The 24,593-nt window shown below is 38.3% G+C and overlaps 1 protein-coding gene across 4 annotated transcripts in view; it reads left to right on the forward strand.

The window, feature by feature from the left end:
* Window positions 1–5,434: 5,434 nt before the first annotated feature.
* LOC150083087 (sorting nexin-14-like) overlaps window positions 5,435–24,593 on the forward strand; it is an 842,525-nt gene continuing 823,366 nt past the window's right edge. For all 4 annotated transcript variants that reach the window (XM_090377020.1, XM_090377024.1, XM_090377023.1 and 1 more), the window contains exon 1: window positions 5,435–5,752. In XM_090377020.1, the coding sequence (XP_090233146.1) occupies window positions 5,625–5,752 (128 nt within the window). In that variant the 5' untranslated portion in view covers window positions 5,435–5,624. The remainder of the gene's footprint in view (window positions 5,753–24,593) is intronic.

A 24,593-nucleotide genomic window follows, 5' to 3' on the forward strand; every position in this document is an offset into this window, starting at 1 on the left:
ACTGTATTGTTGTTTCCATCTCTGGACATCAGTGTCTACCAGGTGCCTGTTTCGTTGGTAAGTTTTCCTAGCATTCATGGTTTGGGTTTTTAATGCAGTAAGTTCCGAAGTCCACCAGGGGACAAAAAAAAAAAAATACTATATTAGGGTTACCCGTAAATGAGTACATTAACCCGTATTCGTGTCTGTAAATTGCGAGTGTTCTCTGGTCGATTTGCCTGTTTTGCTGGACGAAAAAACCTCAGTTTCTGAGTGAAAAAATCTTGCTATCTACGCCTGAGATCGACTAACTCAGCCACGGAGTGAAAAACGCCCACTAAAGTTCCTCGCGTCATCGACGGGATTCGAACCCGGGCCTTTTTCCACCCGGTGTAGGGAGGACGGTGACGATACCACTGTGCTACCCACGCAGACATCCACCAGGGGACATTATTATTTTAGGGGGTTGCCCGTAATTAAATACATTAACCCGTATTTATGTCTGTAAATTGCGTATGTTCTATGGTTGATTTGCCTGTTTTGCTGGACGAAAAAACCCCAGTTACTGGGGAGAAAAACCTTGCTATCTACGCCTGAGACCAACTAACTCAGCCACGAAGTGAAAAAAGACCATTAAAGTTCCTCTCGTCACCGACGGGATTCGAACCCAGGCGTTTTCCACCCGGTGTGGGGAGGACGGTGACGATACCACTGTGCTACGCGCGCAGACGGGTACCAGGGGACAGATGGGCGTCTGGATTGTTTACGTTTAGCAGAGTAGCTCATAGCAAGGAATAAGTGTGACATTAGAAACCGCAAGTATAACGACCGCTTATGAGAAATTTGACTCATCACTCTGTACATAATGTAAACAACACTACCTCTCTAAACGGTTCTACACCAGTTTCGTCTGTGAGGGAGAAAGGCCGTCTGAGGATTATACAGATAAACTGGTAGCGATCTCGGGCAGTAGCTGAAGAGATTAGGCTTTCTGCCGAGACAAATTGTATTGACATTGTCGCTATACAACAGCCTTATTTTGCACACGTCCAGTCTGGACCACAGTATAATATCCTGGGTCACTCGTTGAAAATGAGAATAAAATAACCCGTTGACCAGAATCCCAAATCTTGTATATTATTTCTTAATGACTCTTTAGACATCACGGTTCTTCATGGATTTTGCACTCAATTCTCTACCTGCGTTCTTGTCACACACTCCGTAATGAATTTTTACTTAATTTCTCTCTACTGCTCTCCATCGGAGGACTTTAATCACTCTCTTGCTTACCTCGAGACTATGATAAATATTTTGGGACCGAATAGCAATATATTGATCTCATCGGACGTCAACGCAAAATCAAACTTTTGGCACAGCTCTTCTACAGATGCACATGGCCTCTTGGAGGAGTTCTCTTGGAGGAGTTCATAACTAATCATTGTGTTTCAATTCACAACCAGCCTAATCACCCTCATACTTTCTCAAGCTATGCAAGAGAATCTAATATAGATATAACGATGACAAACTCTCACTTCGATTTGCGGCTTACTGACTGGACTGTGTATACGGACTGGTGCACCAGTGACCATAGAGTCATCTATTACAGTATATGCTTTCCCCTGATACTGCCGTTCTATCTTCACACACTTTCTCACAGCCAGAATTAATAAGATTTTCCATCAGAAATACTGACTGGTATGCTTTAGACTCTTCCATTTTTCTGGACCTTGACGAACAGAAACTTGCTTCTTTCGAAACCTCACCTATTTCTCATCAAGTGACCTATATTCAAAATGCTATTATAAAAGCGTCATATAAGTCTTCTAGGAGAAAGAGGGTTAATCAGAAGACATGTTCATGGTGGATGCAGGAGTTATCCCAGTTAAGAAGGGAAGTCCATCGAGCCCGTTGATACTACCAAATGCACAGAGACTGGCCCCAAGTCGACGTTAATCGTTTTTACCAGCAGTATTCTTCATTGAGGAAAAGCTACATGAAGGCCATTGCCTCTCGAAAGCGTGAAACATGGATGAATTTCGTTTCGTTTACACCTCTGGAAATGCTAACCCTTGGGGTCCTCTATACAAGATTGTAAGAGGAAAAACCTACCTCTGGTTCTAACATATTTGGCTCAATTGTGGCGGACTCCGTGGAAACACTGAACTGGCATGATTCTGAAAATGCAATTTTAAATGCTCTTTTTCCGTTGGATGATCCTACCTCAGACTTAGCTGTTCATTCTAAAATCCGATCAGACAATAAATCTTATGTGTCCTCAACAACCACCGAATCTTTTACGTTGGATGAACTGCAGGCTGTCTCGCATAAAGTTAATGTTCAGAAGTGCCCAGGACTAGATCTTGTAGAAAACATTTTTATTATCAGTCTTGAAATTAAAACCTTATGTTCTTCTAAACTTATTCAACAGATGCCTTCAGGAAGAAACTTTTCCGGAAATTTGGAAGGTCGCTCTAGTTAAGTTGATCAGAAAGCCGGATAAGCCTTCTGGAGCGGCTAGATCGTACAGGCCAATCGCTCTGCTGGCTAATTTGGGTAAATTGCTAGAGCGACTAACGGCCATTAGATTGAATACCCTAATGGTAGAACAGGATCTGCTTTCAAGGAGTCAACATGGGTTCTGTCCTGGACGTTCCTGCGAGGATGCTCTTGTGGACTTTGTCTCTTCAGTTCATAACTCGGTACATAAATATACTCTGGCCGTTTTCGTCGACTTCGAGGGCGCCTTCGACTCCCTTTGGTGGGAGAGCGTCCTGGAGCGTCTGCAATCGGCTAGGTGCTCCAACGACCTTTACCTTTTAATCCGTAATTACTTTGTCAATAGAACCATAATAGTCAAGGCTAAACATAGCCAAGTATCAAGATCAGTATCTAGAGGGTGCCCACAGGGCTCTATATTGGGCCCTTTTACATGGAACATGGTGCTGCAGCAGTGGCTCTCCCGATCTTTCGATAACGTCAAAATAATAGCGTATGCAGACGATCTCACCATATTGGTAAATGGTAACTCTAGGGCCGATCTTGAAACTACCGCAAATTTTGTTCTCCAGGATCTCTACAATTGGACAGTAGCCAATAAGCTTAAAATCAGCTTGTCAAAAACAAAGATGACGATTCTTGGATCAAAGTTGGATATCTCTCGTCCTCTGTTGGTCAAGATCAACAACATTCGTCTCCCCATAGTTAAAGAATACAAGGTTCTAGGAGTGGTAATTGGTTCCAGTCTCAATTTTGTTCCTCACTTGACAAACTTATCATCTAAAATACGTAGATTTACTGGTGCAATTGTTAGGGTGTCCTGTGTTGAATGGGAGCTCCCCAGAAAAACTTTAAGGATCTATTACAATGCAGTTTTCCTCCCTTTAATCACGTATGTTGCCGGTCCATGGTTTCACAGTGCACAGCTCAAACACTTAAAAGCAAAACTCACTTCATTGCAGAGAACCATCTTGCGGTGTTTAGTTAAGGCATGCAGGACAGTCTCGACGCAAGCTCTGCAAGTACTAGCCGGAACATTACCATTAGACTTCCAAGTTACTTATAGAGGATTTTTATACAGACTGAAAATACAGATTGAGACCGAATTTCTTGGAATAACCATCAACCTTCAAGATGATGCTAAAAGAGAAAGAAGGAGCCTGTGGAACGAGTTTGTTAACTGGCAGTCTCGATGGGATACAGCTCCCGTTGGTGCAACAATGAGAAAATTTATACCACAAGTTTCATTTCTCCTTGATAAACGTGTTCGATTGTGGTTCTGCATGGACATATTTACTTCCTACCTGTTGACAGGCCATGGATCGATGAACCAGAGTCTTTTTAGGTTCAATTTATCGCAAACAGACCTCTGTTGGTGTATATCACAAGAGAGTTGGGATCACATCTTTTTTCATTGCTCCCTGTATGACGATCTCAGACTTCCTCTTCATGCACTTACCAATTTTCAACCACGACAGGAGTCATATCAGATTCTTCAGGCTTTCGCTCAAGGAGTATTTCTTCGAAGGCGTGAAGTGTCGACAGATCTCAACAGAATGCAGCACAATGGTCCTGCTGATGCATAGCTGGTTAGATCTCCTTTAATAATATATAAACTCAAATCCTCAAGAAGTGAAATTTTTCCTCGGCCTGCAGACAAAATTAAGTGCTTTTTTTCTTTTTTTTTTATTTTTAGTAGTATCACTTTCTTTCTTTTATGCATTTATTTATTATCATAATTTTTTTTTTACTAATTTATTTGGCTTTTTTTTAAATTTATTTATTTTTATAAATGTTTTATTTTATTAATTTCGGTTCCATATCCAGCACCATGGGTTATCGTGTTTTTTTCCCCTCTGGAATGGGCCCCCAGAGGATCCTGGCCTACCTTCTGACAACATCAGGTGGGTCAGAGTCTCTCTTGAGACGGTATGTGCTTTACATGGACTGGCCCACCTTCCCGTGGTGTGGACGAGTACCCAGAATCATCTGTCCGGGTGACTGATGCTTCTGGGTAGCCAAGCGGCCAGAACAGAACAACAGAACACACGCATAATACACACAAACCGACGTCACACACATATCTGGCCTATTTGTAGTGATCCGCCTCGTATCTCTTCACGGAGATACGAGGCGGAGTTGAACAAACGTTCTAGGAGCTGCCCTTTACATATACTCATGTCCACATGTCCACAAACCGTTAGACACAGCATTAGCGTAAGTATTAACAGTTATTGACTTTTTGGACCTTCAGGTATCCACCTGTTTCCACAAGGTGTGGCTTCTGGTGTCAGAGTCACTGTTGGCAGTGGCTGTAGGTCTGTTGCTGTGGTTGTTTGTCCTTCGCTTTATCAATATCATTGATAAATATACAAAACAACAGTGGATCCAACACCGAACCCTGTGGGACTCCACTAATAACATTAGTCCACGAAGAGCAGCACCCATTGATTACCATCCCTGTCTTCTCCCACTCAACCATTCTTTTATCCATTGTAGCAACTTACCATTAATACCATTCTGCTCCAATTTGTACAATAGTCTTCCATGCGCAACAGTCAAAAGCTTTCCTGAAATCCAAATATATGATATCAAAATTATTTTTTGCATCCAGTTCGTTTGTAACCACATCATAATATCGTATCAAAATTGTCAGACAAGACTTTCCCTTAACAAACCCATGCTGTGTCTGAATTATTGCTGCATTCTTGTCTAGATGATCCTGCAATTACTTGGTCTGTAATTACTCGTGTTATCCTTCGATCCCGGTTTGGGAATTGGGGATACATTTGCACATCCCCTGAGTTCAAAGATGCTCTGAAAATTATGGCTAAGGGTTTGTTTAGTTGCTTTGCCGCCTCCCTTCTGAGGAACTATATCACCTAATTGGGCGTGTAAGTGAATGATTGCTATGAGAGGGATATTATTGAAGCTGTGTTTTCAGGGAATGTTTTTATTTTTCAACTTATCCACAGAGAAGTATGTTATGTGAACTTATCTAAGTGGTTGGAAGGTAGTAGATAAAATAGTTTTCAATGTAGATACGAATTTTTTTTGGAGGAGTTTAATGCTTTTTGCGACTTGTGGTGTTTAGAGAAAATGTTACGCCCAGCATTGTACTTATTCGGCTGGTCGTAATTATTGTTATCATGGATAGGAGATGTGTTGAAGGTTCTTGGTGGTTTGAAGTGAAACATGCGGAGTTTGGTGATCGATGCTTTTACATTGCTTCTCTGAGTGTATTACTCTTTTCGTTAACCTTGATAGTATTTTCACAGTACGTTGTTATTTTTTAGTATTTATTTAGGTAATATGCTATTACGATTATTTTTTGCTTTTTTAGTTGAGTTAAGGCATTGAATCCAGTACCTTCGAGGATGGCGAAGTGCCTGTTTTTAGAGTGGTATTGGGCAGTTTTGGAGAAGCACATTTCAGTGAATAATTAAGCATTAATAAATGAACGTAGATCAGTAAACCTTTATATTGTTTAAAAGTTAATAATATTAACTGAAATGTAAATAAGTTGCATTTGTTAAAATATGAAGAAATGACAATAAACGTGGTCACAGCAAATGTCAGAATATATGGATGTGCTTCTGATTAAAAATGCCTTTGCAATGGAGAATCAGGAAAAAAAAAAAAAAAAACTATTCTTGAGTAATAATTATGACTAGGATGTTCTTATCAGTGTACATGACATCTTGCTTTTAATAATGTGTTGTGGATCAATTCAATTTCCCTCCTGTAATAAGAATGATTTCCCAGTTCTGATTTTGTTCACTCATAACTTGGCAGAGAAAAAATCATAGATGGTCAAGGTTACACACTAGGCCTTCTTTCCACAGCATTACTGATAGGGAAGCTGAGTGAATGACCTTGAGCTGACTATTGTTTTTCTCCCTCTAGTTATCCACTGAGGAAGTATGACTGATTATAATGAGAAGAAAAAAAATGATTGTGTAGAATTAAATCTATTGTTTATACACATTAAAAGTTACTGGTTTATGAAGAGATTAACTATAAATTTAATGAAGCATACAGTTTTTTCGGATGTTTTAAAGTGATGCCAAACATTACTGGCTCAAAGCAAGTGCTGTATAACCAGCCACATAGCTATTATTTTCAGTAGCAGTTAATGCTAATTTATGAACTTTACTCAATAAGAGAAAGTACTGAGAAAGAGAAATTCAATGTTACAATTGGCTAAAGTTATATGGCCTCAGAGAAATAAGATATTTGCAGGACTCTTGATTTAACTTTTCCTTTTATCTGCTTTTATGGCCAATAAGATATAAACTTATTGGCCATAAAAGCATAATCTTATTGGCCATAAGATATAAGTTTATATTTTATGGCCAATAAGATATAAACTTTATAAGATATAAGTTTATATCTTATGGCCAATAGGATATAAACTTATTGGCCATAAAAGCAGATAAAAAACTTTTCACTCCGTACAAATCTCAAATCTGCTCTACCATGGAATATTGTTCCCATAACTGGGGTGGTGCCCCAAAAACCTTTCTCAGGCTTTTAGATTCCATTCAAAAGAGGGCAGTTAGGTTAATTAATGACTCATCTCTCTCCCTCCACTCTCTGTCTCACAGATGTTCTGTTTCTGCTGCATGCTTTTTTATAGATACTTCCACTGGCACCGTTCTTCTGAATTGGCTTCTATAATGCAATCCCAGAGGCTCACATCTGGTGAGTATGGGTTTGGCACACCCAGGGTCCTGAGTTGGATAACACCATTCTTCTCTTTCTTGAAACTTCTTCCTCATTTATTCCTTCAACTTCCAATTCTGGAACAACCTTCCGTCATATGTATTTCCTGAAAATTACAATTTACAGAAGTAGTAGTAGTGGCATGTGATGCAAGAAAGCAAGCGTATGAGCTTATGCAGCATCAGCCAAAAAAAAAAAAAAAAAAAATCACACCATTCCCTCCAAATGCCTGTCCAGTTCCTCCTTAAATTTATTCAACCTATCAACTTCCACAACGACAGATGGAAGTTTGTTCCACCAATAACCACCAGCTGGCTAAAGGCAAATTTCCGCACATCTATTCTACATCTGTCCTTTCTTAATTTGAATTTATGCCCCCTTAGATTCATAATCTGAACAAGTGGAAGGATCCCATCAGAATTCAGCGTGCTGAACCCATTCAAGGCCTTATACACCTCAATCAGATCACCGTGCAGGTGCCTAGTCTCCCGCCACTGCAATTTGCAGAACTTAAGCCTCTCTTGGAGTTCAAGTCTAATGTCAAGAGGTATTTTCTTTTATCTTCTCGCCTTCCAGCCCACGCATGGTACTAAGTACTATAGGTTTTAATACCTCTCATGTTTGGGGTTTTCATAAAATAATAAAAAAAGAAACCTGCATTGATAATGTAAAGGTCTTAATTCTCACAGAGAATAAGACTGTTGAACAAGCTTGACTTTGTAATGAATTGCCCTGATATTGCACTACTTTCAAACAAATAGTCATGGGAAAAGTTTAATTTACTATTTGTGAATTAAACATTTGCCAGTTTTAGTCATTTAGCCAATTAGGAAAATGGTCAATTAAAAATTACTTTTAATTAAAAGTTTAGACAAATAATCAGTTACTGCTTCGGAACTAACCAGTCCCCCCATTATAAAGTTGGTTGTCTCTGGTGACGGTAGTCAGACAAATATGAATGGATTGTAAATAAAAGCACATAGTTTAAGCTGTATTATAGCTTTGAAAACTCTGATTTGTTATGGCAGTTCACATTGAAGGACACCAATTGGTCTTGAAACAGTTTGTCAAAGCAGTCTCATCTTTTAAGCAAATGGCTGATTAACCTTTTGGTGAGGCTTTCTGTTTGAAAGTATTGCAGTATCAAGTTAACTCACTGTAAAGTGAAGTTTTTTTTTCTGTTGTGAAAATTGAGACCATTGCATTTGGTGCAGTTTAAACTGTTTTTGTGGCCATCAAGATAAGGACAAAATAGTACTGTAAATATCTTGTAAAGACAAGAATGTCATCTCTTTGTGCATGGATTCTTAATCTGGTAGTGCTGGTATCCATAATGAAGTAAAAATGGTGGATCACCTGATAGTTGTCCAAGTTTCTTTTTAATTTCTGGAAAACATTTTGGGTTTTGTGAATTTTGCCCAACCCACTAGCTGGTATATCACTAGGAGCCACACTGGTTGGAACAACTGAATCCATAATATTATGTAACCATTTGGAATAAATGCAGTAAATAATTTATAATTGAAATCATATATTTATTTAACTTATTTAATGTATAAATGTATTTATCTTGACAGTGTAGCAGATATAAAAAAATATATAATTTTTTAAATATTTTAATTTATCTTTTATAAATTAAACCAGAATTAAAAATGATCACAACAACTAGTAAACATTTTCTTATGCATCTAAATGCAGTGTTCCTGTGGAATCTCTCAAGCATATGTGGAAAAATATATTTTTTAAAATTTAAATTAATTTTATTTAAATTAATATATTTTTTAAAATTTAAATTAATTTTAAAAATTAAACATTTTTAAATAAGTGTTATAAGAAGTTTTTCAATATATGATTTTTTCAAAAAAAAAAAAAACATTTTTAATTTAAAGAATTTGAAGCCAGGGCTAGCCAGGTGGGTAAAGTGCCTGCCTGGCAACCCCAATGTCGCGGGTTCGAATCTGGCCTCGGGCTTGGATCAAAGTACTGCAAAAACTTTGGGAGGTGCACTATGGCCACAGAAGCCAATGCGCCAACAACTACCAAAAAAAAAAAAAAAAAAAATTAAAGAATTTGAGAGACAGATTTACTTCTGCCACTTTCTGCAATCAGGCATGTAACATGTGAATCAGAACACAAAAGTCGACAATAAATCTACAAATGAAATTGATGTTATACATCATACTGTAATTGTAAAGGTGTACTATTTTATATTTCGAAAATATATAATTATTGTTTCCCATGGCTGCCTATGCAACAATAACAATGGCTGCATGTATAATTGAAGTGGCAGATGACTTTCATCAACCGGTACAGTACCACCACTTTGCTTATTGGAGGCTTGAAGTGGGTGGAACCCATGTTTAGTCTCCAGAGTCTTGCAGTATGATTGATGTCTTTTGAGGGTATGATGAACATAATGATGAGATCCAGTCTTCCTTACATTTCGAGGATACAGCTTTAAAATAGTGTTTGCAGGCTGGCTGCCGGATAGTCCACCAGACCGAACCTATTGGTAACTCTGTAGGAGGCTTCTGGATCAGCTAGTGTATAATCTTGCTGCCTCTACTCTGCCAGATAGTGACTGGAGAGAGAGAGAGAGACTGAGTAGTGTGTATGCAAGGGCATTGTTGAAGCCATTTAGAATTACATGAGTTTAGATTAGAATTACAGGGAAAGAGGGTTAGCTAAATTGTAGAGTTGTTGATTACGGAACTAGTTGCCCCCCACAGTTAGTTGAGACTTTCAGTTTGAAGAAGGTCAGTTGGATAGTTACCTATGTGAGGAGGGATTCACATAATTTGTATTTTCTTATTCACTTTTTCAATTTTTTTGGCTGGTGCAGCAAAAGCCTGTAACATCCTTATGCTATATTGTTAATATTAGTACTAATTTATATTTAGTAGGATTCTGTACCTACTCCCTTACAATTTACACTTACTGATCACTAAATTATGACCACCTACCTAATGCCATGATGGGCCACTGTTCTCCCAAATAACAGACACTATTTGCCTAGGCATTGACTCCACTAATTGTTGAAGACATCCTTAGGGATCTACAACCATGCTGCCTGCAAGGATTTCCACAATGTCAGAATAGATGACAGTTGTGTGTCCATACACCTCACTTCCTATTCCACATGGGTGTTCAGTTGGATTAAGGTTAAGTCAAAACAGCCCACAGCTATTCAGGTCACTCGATTTTGGTGGCTGGTCAAAATGGGCGCTATCTTCACTGTTTTTGAATCACTTGTGTGCAGTGTGGGCATGATGACACTGTGCATTGTCTTGGAAGATCCACTTCCTGTCTGGGAAGAAATGTAGAATGGCAGCGTGGTCCATACGCACCAGGGTTTTAATTCTTGCCAACAAAACATGCTCCATATTAAGCAGCCACCACCACCACCACCACCTGCTTCAATAGAGATTTTGTGTATAACCCAAGTCCATTGATTTGTGCTGTACACAAAAGGTGATCTGCCAGCATGTTGTATCAGGTATTTGGACTCATCTGACCAGCACACTAATTTCCAGCCTTCAGCATCCAACCAGCGTGTTGTTGATACAGCAGCATTTGCCATCAACATTCATCAGTGGTGAAGAGAGTCTCTCTCTTGGATCGTCTGCTATGGAAACCCAGAGTCTGCAGCACATTCATTTTGAATATTGTTCCTGCATTCCCCGTATTGTATTGCAATCTGAACTGTCGCACAATGACCTGCCGTTGAGCTTGTATAACATGCTACACTTTAACTAACCACGAACATCCACCTTACATAATTCTTTACAGTTCTGTTGACGGGAGGTGATTTGACACATTCCACATCATTCTTCTTTGTACATCTTAACCACAGTGGGCAGTGAGCAACTGACAAGAAGTGTTTCCAATATGGAAGCACCTGGCACATGAACCCCCACTATCATGTCCTTTTGAAACTCCTTGATATCTTTACTGCATCCCATAGGTGATATGACTTGCACAACCAGATGCAAATTACCACTGCTGTAGCATATCAAGCTGTTTGGCTTTTTATACAGTGAGCTAATCAACATAGTCCATTATGGATGGGGTAGTCAGAATTTAGTGATCAATGCATGTATAATCATCCAATGTGTTTTGTTCTTGGCACACTAAAAAGCACGATATCCCCAAACACAAAAGATATAAGAATCTATAGGAGTTCAGTGCAATGCGTGGGGTGAATGCTGAGAAGACAAAAGATGCTTATTGACTTTGAAGTTGAATTTCTGTAGATTGTAATTTCAGAAATATGCTTAAAGAATAAATGAGGAAGAAGTAAAGTTCTAGTTCTGTGAGTTTAGAATTTGACAGTGAATGGATGTCGACTAGTAGAATCACATATTCAGATTAATTTGGGAAAGAGCAGCAGAAAGAATAATTATGGATACCAATTCAGAAGATTTGATGTCTATAATTCTGCCTATAATTGGTCAGTGGTAAACTGTAATTAGTATCTCTAATTTTTGTAGAAATAGTATGCATCATAAACTGAACATTTGTGAGACAGAGAGTGGAGAAAGTTTATAAGGGAAGGGTCATTAATCCAATTGTGCTCTTTTAGGCAGAGCCAAGGACAGAGTTTCTGAACTTTTTTCACTATGTGGCCCAACTGGCTTTTGGTCTGACATGTCATCAGTGAGCTATAATGGGTTTGTGAGAGCCCATTGCTGTTTTTTTTTGAAAATTTGCAAGCCCATTGTTGAGATGATCATTTATTTTACAAATGAAATCCTGAATGCAATTATTGAGTATCCAGAGCAGAACTACGATGGGGTGAGCGGGGGCCCATCCCCAGCATTTTAATGGCTCAATTGACCAGTTATGTATTTTAAAATTGCTTCATTTTTGATTTAATTACAGTTGGTCCTCTGTTTAATGAACTTCTTTATAGTGAATTTTTTTTGAATTCCCCCTAGGTAATTACATTGAAAATAGTTTCTGTTGAATGAAGAAAATTTCTATATAACAGGTTGGATTACGAGAGAATTTTGTACGCATTGTTCTCACCTCTGGCCTTTAGGCAATTTAGGTAATTAGAAAGCACGATTTAAAGGTGAAAGGGATCACCGTTACAAAAGTTAGTGGTGTCCGTAAAACCTATGCAGTCACATAGCGAGAAGTCGTGCTAGTCAATACGATTTCCATATCCAGTCACAGATAATAGTCTCTGGTCAACTTGTGTTGTAGTTTCCCTTTACTTCTACAAACAGGCATATGTTTTTCGGAGAAGTGAGTGATCCACACCTTCCAGTTAATATCTGTCTATGTTTACATGGTCACAGCAGCTGAATTTTGCACAGTATTCAAAGAACTAGTGACAGTAGCAACGTGGGGGGGGGGTTGAGGCAACTAGGATATTACAAACTTTACAAAGATAATGTTGGCAGATTTTGAAACTTTGTCGAGGCTTTCACTGTGCACAAAATGTTCTAAAATATAATGGCATATTGGCATTAATAATAAAAAAAAAACCTGTATGCATTATGTCACCAGTCTCCAAAAAACCAGTGCAAATTAAGGATGATTACTAAAGAACTCGATGTGGAAAATATAAAGATCGGTCATGTGTTCGGGCCATGATGTAGCTTGCAGACAGCAATTGCGGGTTGGAGGAATTATCCCGCTTTGTGCAAACATTTTGAATCAGAAGTTAAATATTTGGGATTATTAAACCAACTTTTAATTTGAAATTTCTTAACGATTTAGCACTAATGATTGACATCCTGCAGGAGCTCTCTTAACTTTCAGAAGCATTACGGAATTACTATGGTAATTCCGTAAAGTAATTCCGTTCGAATTAATTATTCGAACTATCAATGCTATTGCTAATTTGAAAAATTCTGAAGGAAATTATGAAGCTAAAATTGAGAGTATGCTGAAGTGAAAAGAATTTGAAGGAGTCAAAATAAAAACTAAAAACACATTTAAAAAATTACTTCTTGACAAATTATTAAATGCATTGTTTTATCTTTAAAGTTATTAATGCAACAGAGTGATTTTAAATTAAATAAAGAAAATAATGATACCATTGAAATAAATTTTAAACATATGCTACTGGAAATCGTGGAATATGAAAAAAGAACTTTCATTTCGGTGTGAAAACCGAATAAGAAATCTAAGTTTTCGGATAAAATATGAAATAAAAATTAATGATTTTGGAGATTTTGTCAAAGACAATTTATCTTTAAAATCGAGTGAAATTCCCTTTTCAATTAATAAAGCCAGAAATATCTTTGAAACTATTGTGATTAGCAGTGCTGAAGCTGAGCAAGCTTTCAACGTAATGAATAATATTGTATTTTTTTTTTTTTTTTTTATGAAAACCCCAAACACGAGAGGTATTAGAACGTTTAGTACCATGCTTGGGTTGGAGGTTGAGAAGACGAAAGAAGGTATTTGTTGACATTGGACTTGAACTTCTGTATACTGTAATTTTCAGGAAATATATATGAAGGAAGGTTGTTCCAGAAAACAGCAGTTGAATGAATAAACAAGGAAGATGAAAAGTTGGTTCTGTAAGTTTGAAGTTGGACAGTAAATGGATGTTGGCTGATGGCGGCACATATTCGGACTGTTTTGAAAGAGAGAGTGGGAATTATAGAAGTCAGTTGAGAAGAACAGTGCCCATGGAAGTATCTGTAGAAAAGGCATGCAGCAGAAACAGTAAGTCTATGAGATAGCAAGTGGAGAGACTCAGTTAGAGATGAGTCATTAATTAACCTAACTGCCCTCTTCTGAATGGAATCTAGAAGCCTGAGAAAGGTTTTGGGGGCACTGCCCCAGATGTGGGAACAATATTCCATGGTAGGGTGGATTCGCGATTTGTACAGAGTTAAAAGCTGTTTGGAAGAAAAGTAACGCCGAGAGCGAAAGAGAAAACCAAGTTTTTTAGATGCAGAGGAAGCAATATTTGTAATGTGCTTGTGCCAAGAGAGATTAGAAGTCAGAGTAATCCCCAAAAGAAATATATAATTTTGCCTAGAAATCGGAGTGTCACCAAAGATAAGCATAGGAGCAGAAGAATCCTTTTTGCAAGATATAAGACAAGACTGAGTTTTAGAAGGAGTGAAATCAACTAAGTTGTCTTTGCCCCACTGGAAAATTACCTGGAGGTCGGCATTTAAGGAATTGGTAGTAGATTTTCGAGAAGTTGAAGCTGATTGAGCAGGGCAAGGTTTTTCAAAATGTAAAGTGGAATGCAATGTGCTGTCATAGGCAAAACTGTGGATAGGATTTCCAGTCAGTGGAAGAAGGTCATTAATATACAAGAGGAAAAGAGTGCGAGAAAGAACTGAACCTTGGGGGACACCAGCATTAGTGGAGAAGTTAGAAGATTTCTAGCCATCTACCCTCTCCCTCAGTGAGCGATCAGAGAGAAAATTGGATAACCAATTACAAAAAACAGTTGGCAAACCATAAGGTGGAAGCTTGTTTAGAAGACCTTTATGCTCGATCGAAAGCCTTTGAAATGTCAAGAGCAACTGCTTGTGTTTCACCAGAATTTTCCATTGAATTAGTCCATAAATGGGTAACATGAGCCAGAATATCACCAGTGGTGATATTCAACGTGGAATCCGGGTGCCTCCGAATCACATTAGTGATGAGGCGCTTCCATAGCCAGGTGGCCAGGCGCAGCAGTACGTCGCACAAGCTTCTTGATTAGACCAGAGTTTGAGCCCGTGAACATCAAATACGGAGGATGCAGAAAGGTCAGGGGATAACCACCTGGAGCATATCCCTGGAGCAATATGGCCTTAGTTGCTAATGCTCCTAAAAAAAAAAAAGATGGAATCCATACTGGCGATCGTTGGTCAGACAGAAGGTTTCTAGGTTGTTTAAGAGTCGGCAGTTAATTGATTTCTCCATTACTTTAGAAAGAGTAGAAGTAATTGCAATGGGACGATAATTGGATGGGAGGGACTTGTCACCCTTTTTAGGAACTGGCTGGATATGAGCAAATTTCCAAGCAGAAGGAAAAACACCTTTGGAATAAGAAAGTGAAAAAAGGCAGCAAAGAACAGGAGTAAGTTCAAGAGCACAGGTTTTGAGAACAAGGGGAGAAATACCATCAGGACCTGGAGCTTTCTTAGCATCGAGATTCGGCAAAATCATTCTGACATCCTTTTGACGGAAGACCACAGGAGGCATTGAATGGAGTGTGTTGGGAATGGTGGGAGGTGTTTTACCAAGATCATTAATACGTGAGTTGGAAGAAAAATGGGATGCTAGCTGGTCAGCTTTATCCTTGGCTGAAGTGACAACAGAACCATCTGGTTTTGACAGAGGTGGGAGCAGAGATGGGCAAAAATTGCAGCCAATAGCTTTGGCAGGAGACCAGAATGCTTGGCTACCATTAGGGCAAGAAGTAAGTTTTCTACTCTTAGCCTGTTCAAAATCTAGTTTGGACTGATTAATAACTGCTTTACAATTGTTGTGAGCTTTGGTGTAGGCAGAAAATGAAACTGAAGAATTAGAAACAAGCCAATTACCATATGCAACATTCTTCTCTTGAACAGCCTTAGCACATTTATAGGAAAACCAAGGTTTAGATAAAGGATGCGATTTTAATGTGGAATAAAGAATTTCATTCCTACAAGAATAATTTCACTGACATGATCAGAGCAAATATTGACATCATTTGCTCTGATCATGTCTTTGAAACAGTTTTGAAACAGTAGTCCGACCAAGGAGAAGAAGAAAAGAAATCTGGCAAGTCATCCCATTTTGCATTCTTATAATGCCAAACAATACGATGTTGGGAATAGCCATGAGATAAAGGCGCCATTGGAGAAGAGATAATCACCAAGTTGTGATCCGAGGTACTTAAAGGATTACTCACTTCAACCGTGTACTTAGAAGGGTTGTTTGTGAGAAAAAGATCAATCGTGTTGGCTGTATGGTTAGGATTATCCTTTATTCTTGTAGGTAAATGTACAATCTGTGCAAGATCATTAGAAATTGCAAAAGCCTCAGCAACTAGACCAGCTTTGTTGGTGTGACTAGAAAATGGAAACCAGCTGGAGTTGGAACGTTAAAATCACCAAGGAAAATTACCTCACTGTTAGGAAAGTTGGACTGGAGAAAGTCAAGTTGCAAAGAGAGGAAGTCAAAGAGCTCCAAGTGATTAGTGGAGTTGGGAGAACAGTAGAAACAGCAGATGAATTTGACACAGTGAGGTAGAGAGATTTTAAGCCAGAGAAGATCAAAGAGAGGAGATTCCAAATTACCAATTCTCTGACAGGGAATATTGGAACGGACAGGTGCACAAGTACCAACTTTGCGGCGAAAGGAATCGTACAACGAATAATTTGGTCAACTGAGATGAGCAGTATTTGAATCAACCGATAACTGAGTTTCTGTCAGAAAAGGTACATAGGGTTTGGCAGACTGCAAGTGGAAATGGACATCGTTGAGATTAGAATTGATACCACCTATATTTGTGAAGGGGCTTAAGAGGGGAACAGGTATTCTGTGTGGTATCAGACACTCAGTCCAAAACACTGATGGATCCAATATATTTCTATTACAGAAGATTTAGGAGAAGTCCGGTTGGCTTGCCTCCCTAAAATCCACTCATGCACACCTTCTCGATGGTAAACCCTGTTACGTCACTAAGGTGGCAACAAATGTGTAGTGTGTAGAGTGGTTCCCTTCAAGATGCCTGGTCAGTGTGAGAGGAAAAGACCAAACCCTCCAGCATATGAGAGCACGACGAAACAAATGGCCCTCAGTCCCCTGCGGCTTTCACTCTCCCTCTTACGGCAGCGAGAGGATCAGAGTGGAAGCAGAGGGTGCTAAGAATCTCTGGGTACAACCAGGCTGCCATGCACGGAAACTGAACTTGGCCTGTTACAATGTAAGATCGCTCATTGGGGAAGACAGGATATTAGAGCTGGAAAAGGAACTAGAAAATGTGAATTGGGATATCATTGGTTTGGCTGAAACAAGAAGCAGAAGAAATGAATCACTTATAAGTTTATCAAGTGGAAATCTGCTGTACACCAATGGAAACAGTGAAAGGAGCGAAGGTGGAGTTGGGTTTCTGGTCTATAAAGATATAAAAAACAACATTTTGGAATTCAAAAGTACATCACCAAGGGTGTCAAGACTAATACTCAAGATTTCTGATTGGTACAAGCTAAAGGTTATAATTTATGCACCAACATTGAGCCATGATGATGAAGAGATTGAAGAAATGTACATTGAAATTGAGTCTTCTAGAAAACCCACTACACTATTATTATTGGGGAATTTCAATGCTAAGGTTGGAAAAAGACAAAACAGCCAGAAAAGGGAACTATAGGAAATTTTGGAATTGGTGAAAGAAATGAAAGATGTGAAAGACTTGTAGAATCTCAAGGATTGTCAGTAATGAACCCTTTTTTCAGGAAAAGGGTGAACAGAAAGTGGACATGGAAGAGTCCAAATGAGCAGAAAACCCACTACACTATTATTATTGGGGAATTTCAATGGGAACAACTAATGAAATTGATTTCATCCTCACTAACAGAAGATATATTGTGAATGATGTTATCGTCCTGAATAAGGTAAATGTTGGAAGTGATCACAGAATGATAAGATGCACACTTGATATAGATGTAGGAAAGGAAAAAAACTGACTCGAGTAAATAATACGAAGCTGTTTGAGATAACAGAAGAGGAGAAAGAGCAATATGTACTGGAACTTAAGAACAAGTTTGAGCTTCTGCAGACTGCTCAGGGCCAAGATATCGACGAGGAATATTACAACTTTCTGAAAGTGATAAAGCCCAAGAAAGCTATAGGGAAAAAGAAATCCAAAGAAGAAAAAATTAATGTAGAGACACACATCTAATGATGAACCGAAGTCGAGAAATGAAGAGCAAGATAAACACTGACAAGGAGAAAATTGAGTATACTGAGTTATTAGAAAGAGCAAAGCCATTAGAAAGAGGCTCAGTGTGGACATTTAGATTTAACACAAGAAAAGTAGAACAAGCATTAAGGGAAAACAAAGGACTTAAATCAGCAGCCATGAGCAGTAATACAGAAAGACAAATGATACTGAAACTGAAGAATAGCGATGGTGTACTTATAAATAGCAGGGAAGCCATAATTCAAATAGCATAAGACTGCAATAGAGAATTATACAAGGAGCGAGGGAATGATGCCAGCAGTGGGGAAGATGGATTGCAAATGAGCAACACATATGACATACTCGATATTCTTCTTGATTAGGTAGAACAGGCATTGAAGAAAATGAAGAATCAGAAAGCCCCTGGCGAAGATGAAGTTACTGTAGAGTTGTTAAAATTGGGAGGAAGAGACAACACAAAAACTGGCAAGGCTCTTCACAAAATGCATTAGAAAAGATGCGATGCCTAAGGAGTGGAATAATGCAATCACTGTTTTGCTGCATAAGAAAGGAGATAAATTGGAAATTATAGACCAATTAGCTTGTTATCACACATCTACAAGTTGTTCACAAGGGTCATTACTAACAGATTAGAAAGAATACTTGATGGAGAATCGACCGAAAGAGCAAGCTGGTTCTTGGATAGGATTCTCAACTATGGATCACCTTCACGTAATATCACAGCTATTGGAGAAATCAAATGAATATAAAACACCATTATGCCTGGCATTTGTGGATTATGAAAAGGCATTTGACTCCATACAGCATAAGGCAATGTTTTAGGCACTGGAAAGACAAGGCATAGGTACCCCATATATTATGATTTTGAAGAAAATATATGAGAACGCTACTTCCTTTATTAGACTAAACAAAGACAGTAGCAAATTTAAAATCGAGTAAGGAGTTTGACAAGGAGATACAATATCTCCAAAGTTGTTTACTGCCGCCCTTGAGGAAGCTTTCAGAAGATTAGACTGGTCGCAGAAGGGAGTCAATGTGAATGGAGAGTACCTAAACCATTTACGATTTTCAGATGACATTGTGGTCATAAGCCACGATCCCAGAGAATTAGAGGAAAATTTTGATCAGTTATGCACAGTTAGTAAGGATTTTGGACTAAAGATGAATATGGCTAAAACAAAAGTAATGATGAACAAGTATGCTCCAGAAAGGGGCATAATGATTGAAGGAGCAGTACAGTAAACCCCTGCTATTCGTTGCGTTTACGTTCCTGAGAAATGCCGCGAATACTGAAAATGTGAATACCAAGTTATGGCTCTCCTAGTATTAAAGGGGTTCCGTTCCAAAGTATGAAATATAGAAGAAAAACTAGTCTAAAATTTTCTCTGTGTATGTATTATATGTACCTTCATAATATGACTATGTACATAGTGAAATGCAAGCATATGGCATCGAAATGAAAATAAGAAACAATTTAATATTAAATGTAATATTTATTAGAAATTTAAAACAAATCTTTCAAACCAGCGCCTTTGCTAGCTAAAACTTATCCCTCCAGTGTTATCACCAGTTTTGCTAAATTGTTGATAAACGAGTTTTGCCTTTTCATGAATGATGAGTGAACTTAACGGAATTTTATTTTGAGTTGGGTCTTCTTTCCACAGATTTAAAGCTTTTTCCATTTTTTTCTAATTTAACATCATGAGTTACAGAGCAAATTTTTGAAACAATTAGCGCGTTTTCACGGACACTACGGCAGATTTTTTCTTTCGATTTCTTGATTGATTGTACCGTTGTCTCATTGATTTTATAATGTTTTGCCACTGAGGAGACACTTTCACTATTAGAAATTTTCTCTAATAACTCAATTTTATTCGCTAATGTCATCACGTTGTTTGATCTTTTCACATTTCCCTTGTTATTCGTAGCCATATTTTTGTACGGGTTAGAAAAAATTTGTCCACAATAAAGTCACTTTCTTCCGTTAACACACTCGAAAAAGTGTTTTACACTGCAAACCGGTAGATTTATCACTTTTGTAAGCATATCAATTTATAAATTGATAAATTTATTCTATTTATAAGCATATAAATTAAAAGCAAACGATGAAACCTTCCATGACAAGCACATAACATATATTGAACAAGGATTAGTGAGAAACGCCCATGCTCACAATTTTGTCACCCCTCTCCCCCACCCACTTAGCGCTGTTTTGACAGGGAAAGATAATTTTAGCCACGCCCATACTTTTTTTATGGTGGAAAATGTTCATGGCGCTTTAAAATTCACATTTTTTTAGGTTTCATTTTATGTTAAATCAGGGACCACGAATACGCAAAACTGCGAATACAGATACTGCGAATAGCGGAGGTTTACTGTAATTGAAAAGGTGGAGTCATATAGTTATCTGGGACAAGTTATTAGCTGTTATAATGATAAATGGTTGGAAGTCAAGAGAAGAATAAATTTTGGATGGATAGAATTCAGGAAATATATTCACATACTGAAGAGCAATATCCCAGTTTGTCTGATACGTAAAAGAATGACCCAATGTATTCTTCCCACCATGACTTATGGAAGTGAAACTTGGGCAATCACCAAAAGAATGGAAGGGAAGCTGAGAACTACACAGTGAAGAATGGAACGAATTATATTGGGAATCAGACTGTTAGATAAGAAGAGAAACACATGGATTAGGCAGTAAACTCAAGTAAAGGACATTCTTATCAGAACTAAGGAACTAAAATGGTCTTTGGCAGGTCACAGACATGATGACAGATGGACTAAGAAAATAACAGAATGGTACCCAAGAGGAGATAGAAGAAAACCTGAAAGACAATGGCAGAGATGGATAGATGAAAATCAGTTTGTGGGTAGTAAATGGATGGCCATTGCACAAAACAGAAGGAACTGGAAAGTTGCTGGAGAGGCCTTCATCCTGCAGTGGATTGAAAATGGCCTCTGATGATGATGATGATATTTGTGAAATGAACTGTGGAAGTGTTTGGGAGGTTTAGATCTTTTTGCAGATAAGCTTACTCTATTAGTTTGACAATTCATGGTGTATTCAATAGTAAGAAAAAGTGGGTGGGACATGCTGCTGTATGAAGTAATGAAATTTTTGGATGTGGCATACACGTGGTAAGAATATACCCAGATCCTTGACATAACATGGCCTAGACAATGCCCACCCCCCTGCATACACACTACTCGGACTCCCTCCAGTCACTATCTGGCAAAGTAGGGGTAGCAAGATTATACACTAGCTTATCCGGAAGCCTCCTAAAGAGTTACCAATAGGTTCGGTCCGGTGTACTAACTAGCGGCCGACCTGCAAACACCATTTTAGAGCTGTACCCTCGAAATGTAAGGAAGATTGGATCTCGCTATGATGTTCATCATAACCTCAAAATCATCAGTCATACTGCATTATGGAAGAAATGGGGAAGAGTTGATCGGAACTTAGCTCTTGACACCAAACATTGGTTCCACCACTTCAAGCCTCCAATAAGCAAAGTGGTGGTATTGTACCAGTTGATGAGAGTCATCTACCACCTAGTATTGCCTGGTAACACAGAGGGATGGCATTCCTCTGTGGTGTGGGTCCACACCTAGACCCCTGCTTACGTTATTTCATACCTGGGTGGTTACCCACAGTGTGCTTGTAAATGGAAGTTATACTCAGGATTATCAACAGTCCCACCATCGTGAAGGTGCAACCAGAGCATTTGGCTGTCACAGACCATCTGGACTTCACCAAAATTGTGTCTACTTGCCTTGAATGTCACCTGAATATCAGTTCCATCAGCATTTTAGACTTCCAGGTAGCCAGTACAGCTTGTCTCACATATCTGAGAGAATGTCTGTGACATCCTCAAGGTATAAATGAATGAATAATGTTGAGAGTTAAACACATTGCGCCGACTGGGCTAGCCGGGTTGGTAAAGTGCCTGCCTGGCAACCCAAAGGTCGCTGGTTTCAATCCCGCCTTGGGCTTTGATCAAAGTACTGCAAAAACCTTGGGAGGTGCATTATGGCCATAGAAGCCGATGTGCCAACAACTACCAAAAAAAAAAAAAAAACATAAATAAACACATTGCAGATTATGATTGACTGTACGTCTAAATGGAAAACTATTGCTTCGATTTGATCCAGATTGTTACGTCAAATCATTCCTCTGTAATCATTGCTCAGCTATTGAGCAAAGCAGAAGATTGACAACAAATATTTATAAAGAAGTAAATTGCATATGGCAGTTTTTAGAATAAATTTTTATTAAATATTTGTGTAATAATTTTTTTTTCATGTAATCTGTGATTTTTGTGTTTCTTTTCTTGAATAGTTTGTTTTTTATGTAATATTTTTTATATTGTGGAATGTTTTGTGATAGTTTTTGTTATTTGTGATATGGGAAATATTTCATGCTATTTTTGATTTGCAATATTAAAATTTTATCATGAAAAAAATGTATCAATTATATTTCCCTAGTTGTAAAATTAAGAATAAAAAAGTCGCTTGCCTGCTAAGCACGTGCAGTAGATGGTTTTATGTGAAACATCCTTTGCATTTCTTTTAAATATTTTGATTTGTATGTATTGATTTTGAAATAAGAGCTTTTGTATTGTAAATATTTTATTGATCCTTGACAAATTTCCATAATTTCTGGAAGACAAGGTACAATTGATTTATGATAACTGTAGTAAGAGATGTATACTTGTGATTGCAGTATATCTAAATGTCTCTGAAAACAGCTTCAATTGAGGTACCCAATCTTTTAGTTGAAACAATGTACGCAGCTGTTATGCGAACAGTTGCATATGCAAAAATGTGAGACGAAAAAAGAAATTGTGGACAAATCTTTGTATTGTTGCAGTCATATGATAAATACTTGCAATCATACTTACTGCAGTAGTAGCTGCAGGAAGTATGATTGTGACGTCATACTATTCAAAAATTCTAAAACATTAGAACTCGATGTCGTGGTGGAAACGAAAAATGCATCACGTGCTCTAATCATACTACTAGTGAGTGCTCCACACTGACTAGTGGTGTGAGCATGGGAAGTACCTCCGCCAGATGCCACGGATGAAGTCACTTCCGTGACCGATCAGATTTATTAGGTGGAGGTTTTGATGTGAAACATCCTTTTGGGGGTACCCCCCAAAGGATGTTTCACATCAAAAAGCTGGCAAAAGTTTGAGCCCATTGTTAAAATATTCACAGCTCACCACTGCATGTCATGGCCTAGTGGGAATCATAGCTGAGCAATTTTTTGAAACCAAAGAACTGTCAATAACAACCACAACTTAGTTCAATTTAAAAGTATTTAATGGAACAATGTTTCTCATTTGAACTATTTCTATGTGAAAACAAAACATTGCCGGCATCTGCTGAATGAAAAAAAAATTAAACCAGTTTAAGCTGAAGCAACTTTAATGAGATATGTTCTCCTGAACTTTCTGCACCAGTTTCTGAATCCTAGGTTCTGTTGTAGAAAGCGCACATCTAAGATCTGCCTCACATTCAAGGTGGTTCCGAGCCTTTGTCTTCAGCTGCACCAACGTTGAGAAGTCTGATTTATAAAAGTCATTGCAAAGGGCAGGAGCTTTCATAGGCATTCCTTTGTAATGTTGGGCTAGCTTCCATCGTTTTTGGCCAAAACTCATAGATAGAGGAAGTTACAAAGACATCTCTGCATCCAGAGTCATTTTGAAGTTCAATCATCATCAATCGTTGGTAACATCATCAATCAGTTCATCTTGCAGGTCATCCCGGACGTCACTGAATTCAACAAGAAAAGGATTCCTCATGAGCACCAGTCCTTCTCTCCCAATTTCTGGAAAATACTGCAGAAATTCTTCTTGGAGATAGCTGAGGTGTGTCAAAACATCCTTTGCAATGCCAGGATCCAACTGATCATTAATAGTGACTGCTGAAAGAGATTCAAACATGGCAGAGTTCTCTTCCTCGGCCTTTCATTTCCAGTTTTCAAGCTTCGGTATAAATGCACTGAGAGTGTCAATGAACTGAATGAGTTGTTCCCTTTCCTTGCTGCTTTACATTGTCTTCAGTTGATCAAAAATATCCACAAGGTATGTGCAGCGAAAAGACTCACAACTTTACATGGAAGGAAGTTTCACATTTGTGCTTTATCTACAGATGCAGAGTTTCCTACAATGCAATTAATTTTGGATAGCCAATGCACCTTACTGTAGTAGAGCAGCTTCTTATGCTCTGAATCCATTTCCGTCCACAATTGCTTGAACAGTTGGGAATTCAAAGCGATGCTTTTCATGTAGTTCACAATTTTGATGATTTGTTCAAGAATGCCCCGAAGATGAGATGATAGGGTTTTTGAAGCAAGAGCTTGCCGATGAATCAGACAGTGAACACCAATGATGCCTGGAGATCGATGTCGAACAAGCATTTGGAAGCCATTTTTTGCTCCTAGCATAGCTGGGGCACCATCGGTGCTCATAGATTGCCGGTTCAGTCCCTCATGGTCAAAGAACTCTGA

The sequence above is a fragment of the Mastigoproctus giganteus genome, chromosome 7 (genome assembly GCF_048544385.1).
Source record: "Mastigoproctus giganteus isolate SK-2022 chromosome 7, ASM4854438v1, whole genome shotgun sequence".
NCBI lineage: Eukaryota > Metazoa > Arthropoda > Arachnida > Uropygi > Thelyphonidae > Mastigoproctus > Mastigoproctus giganteus.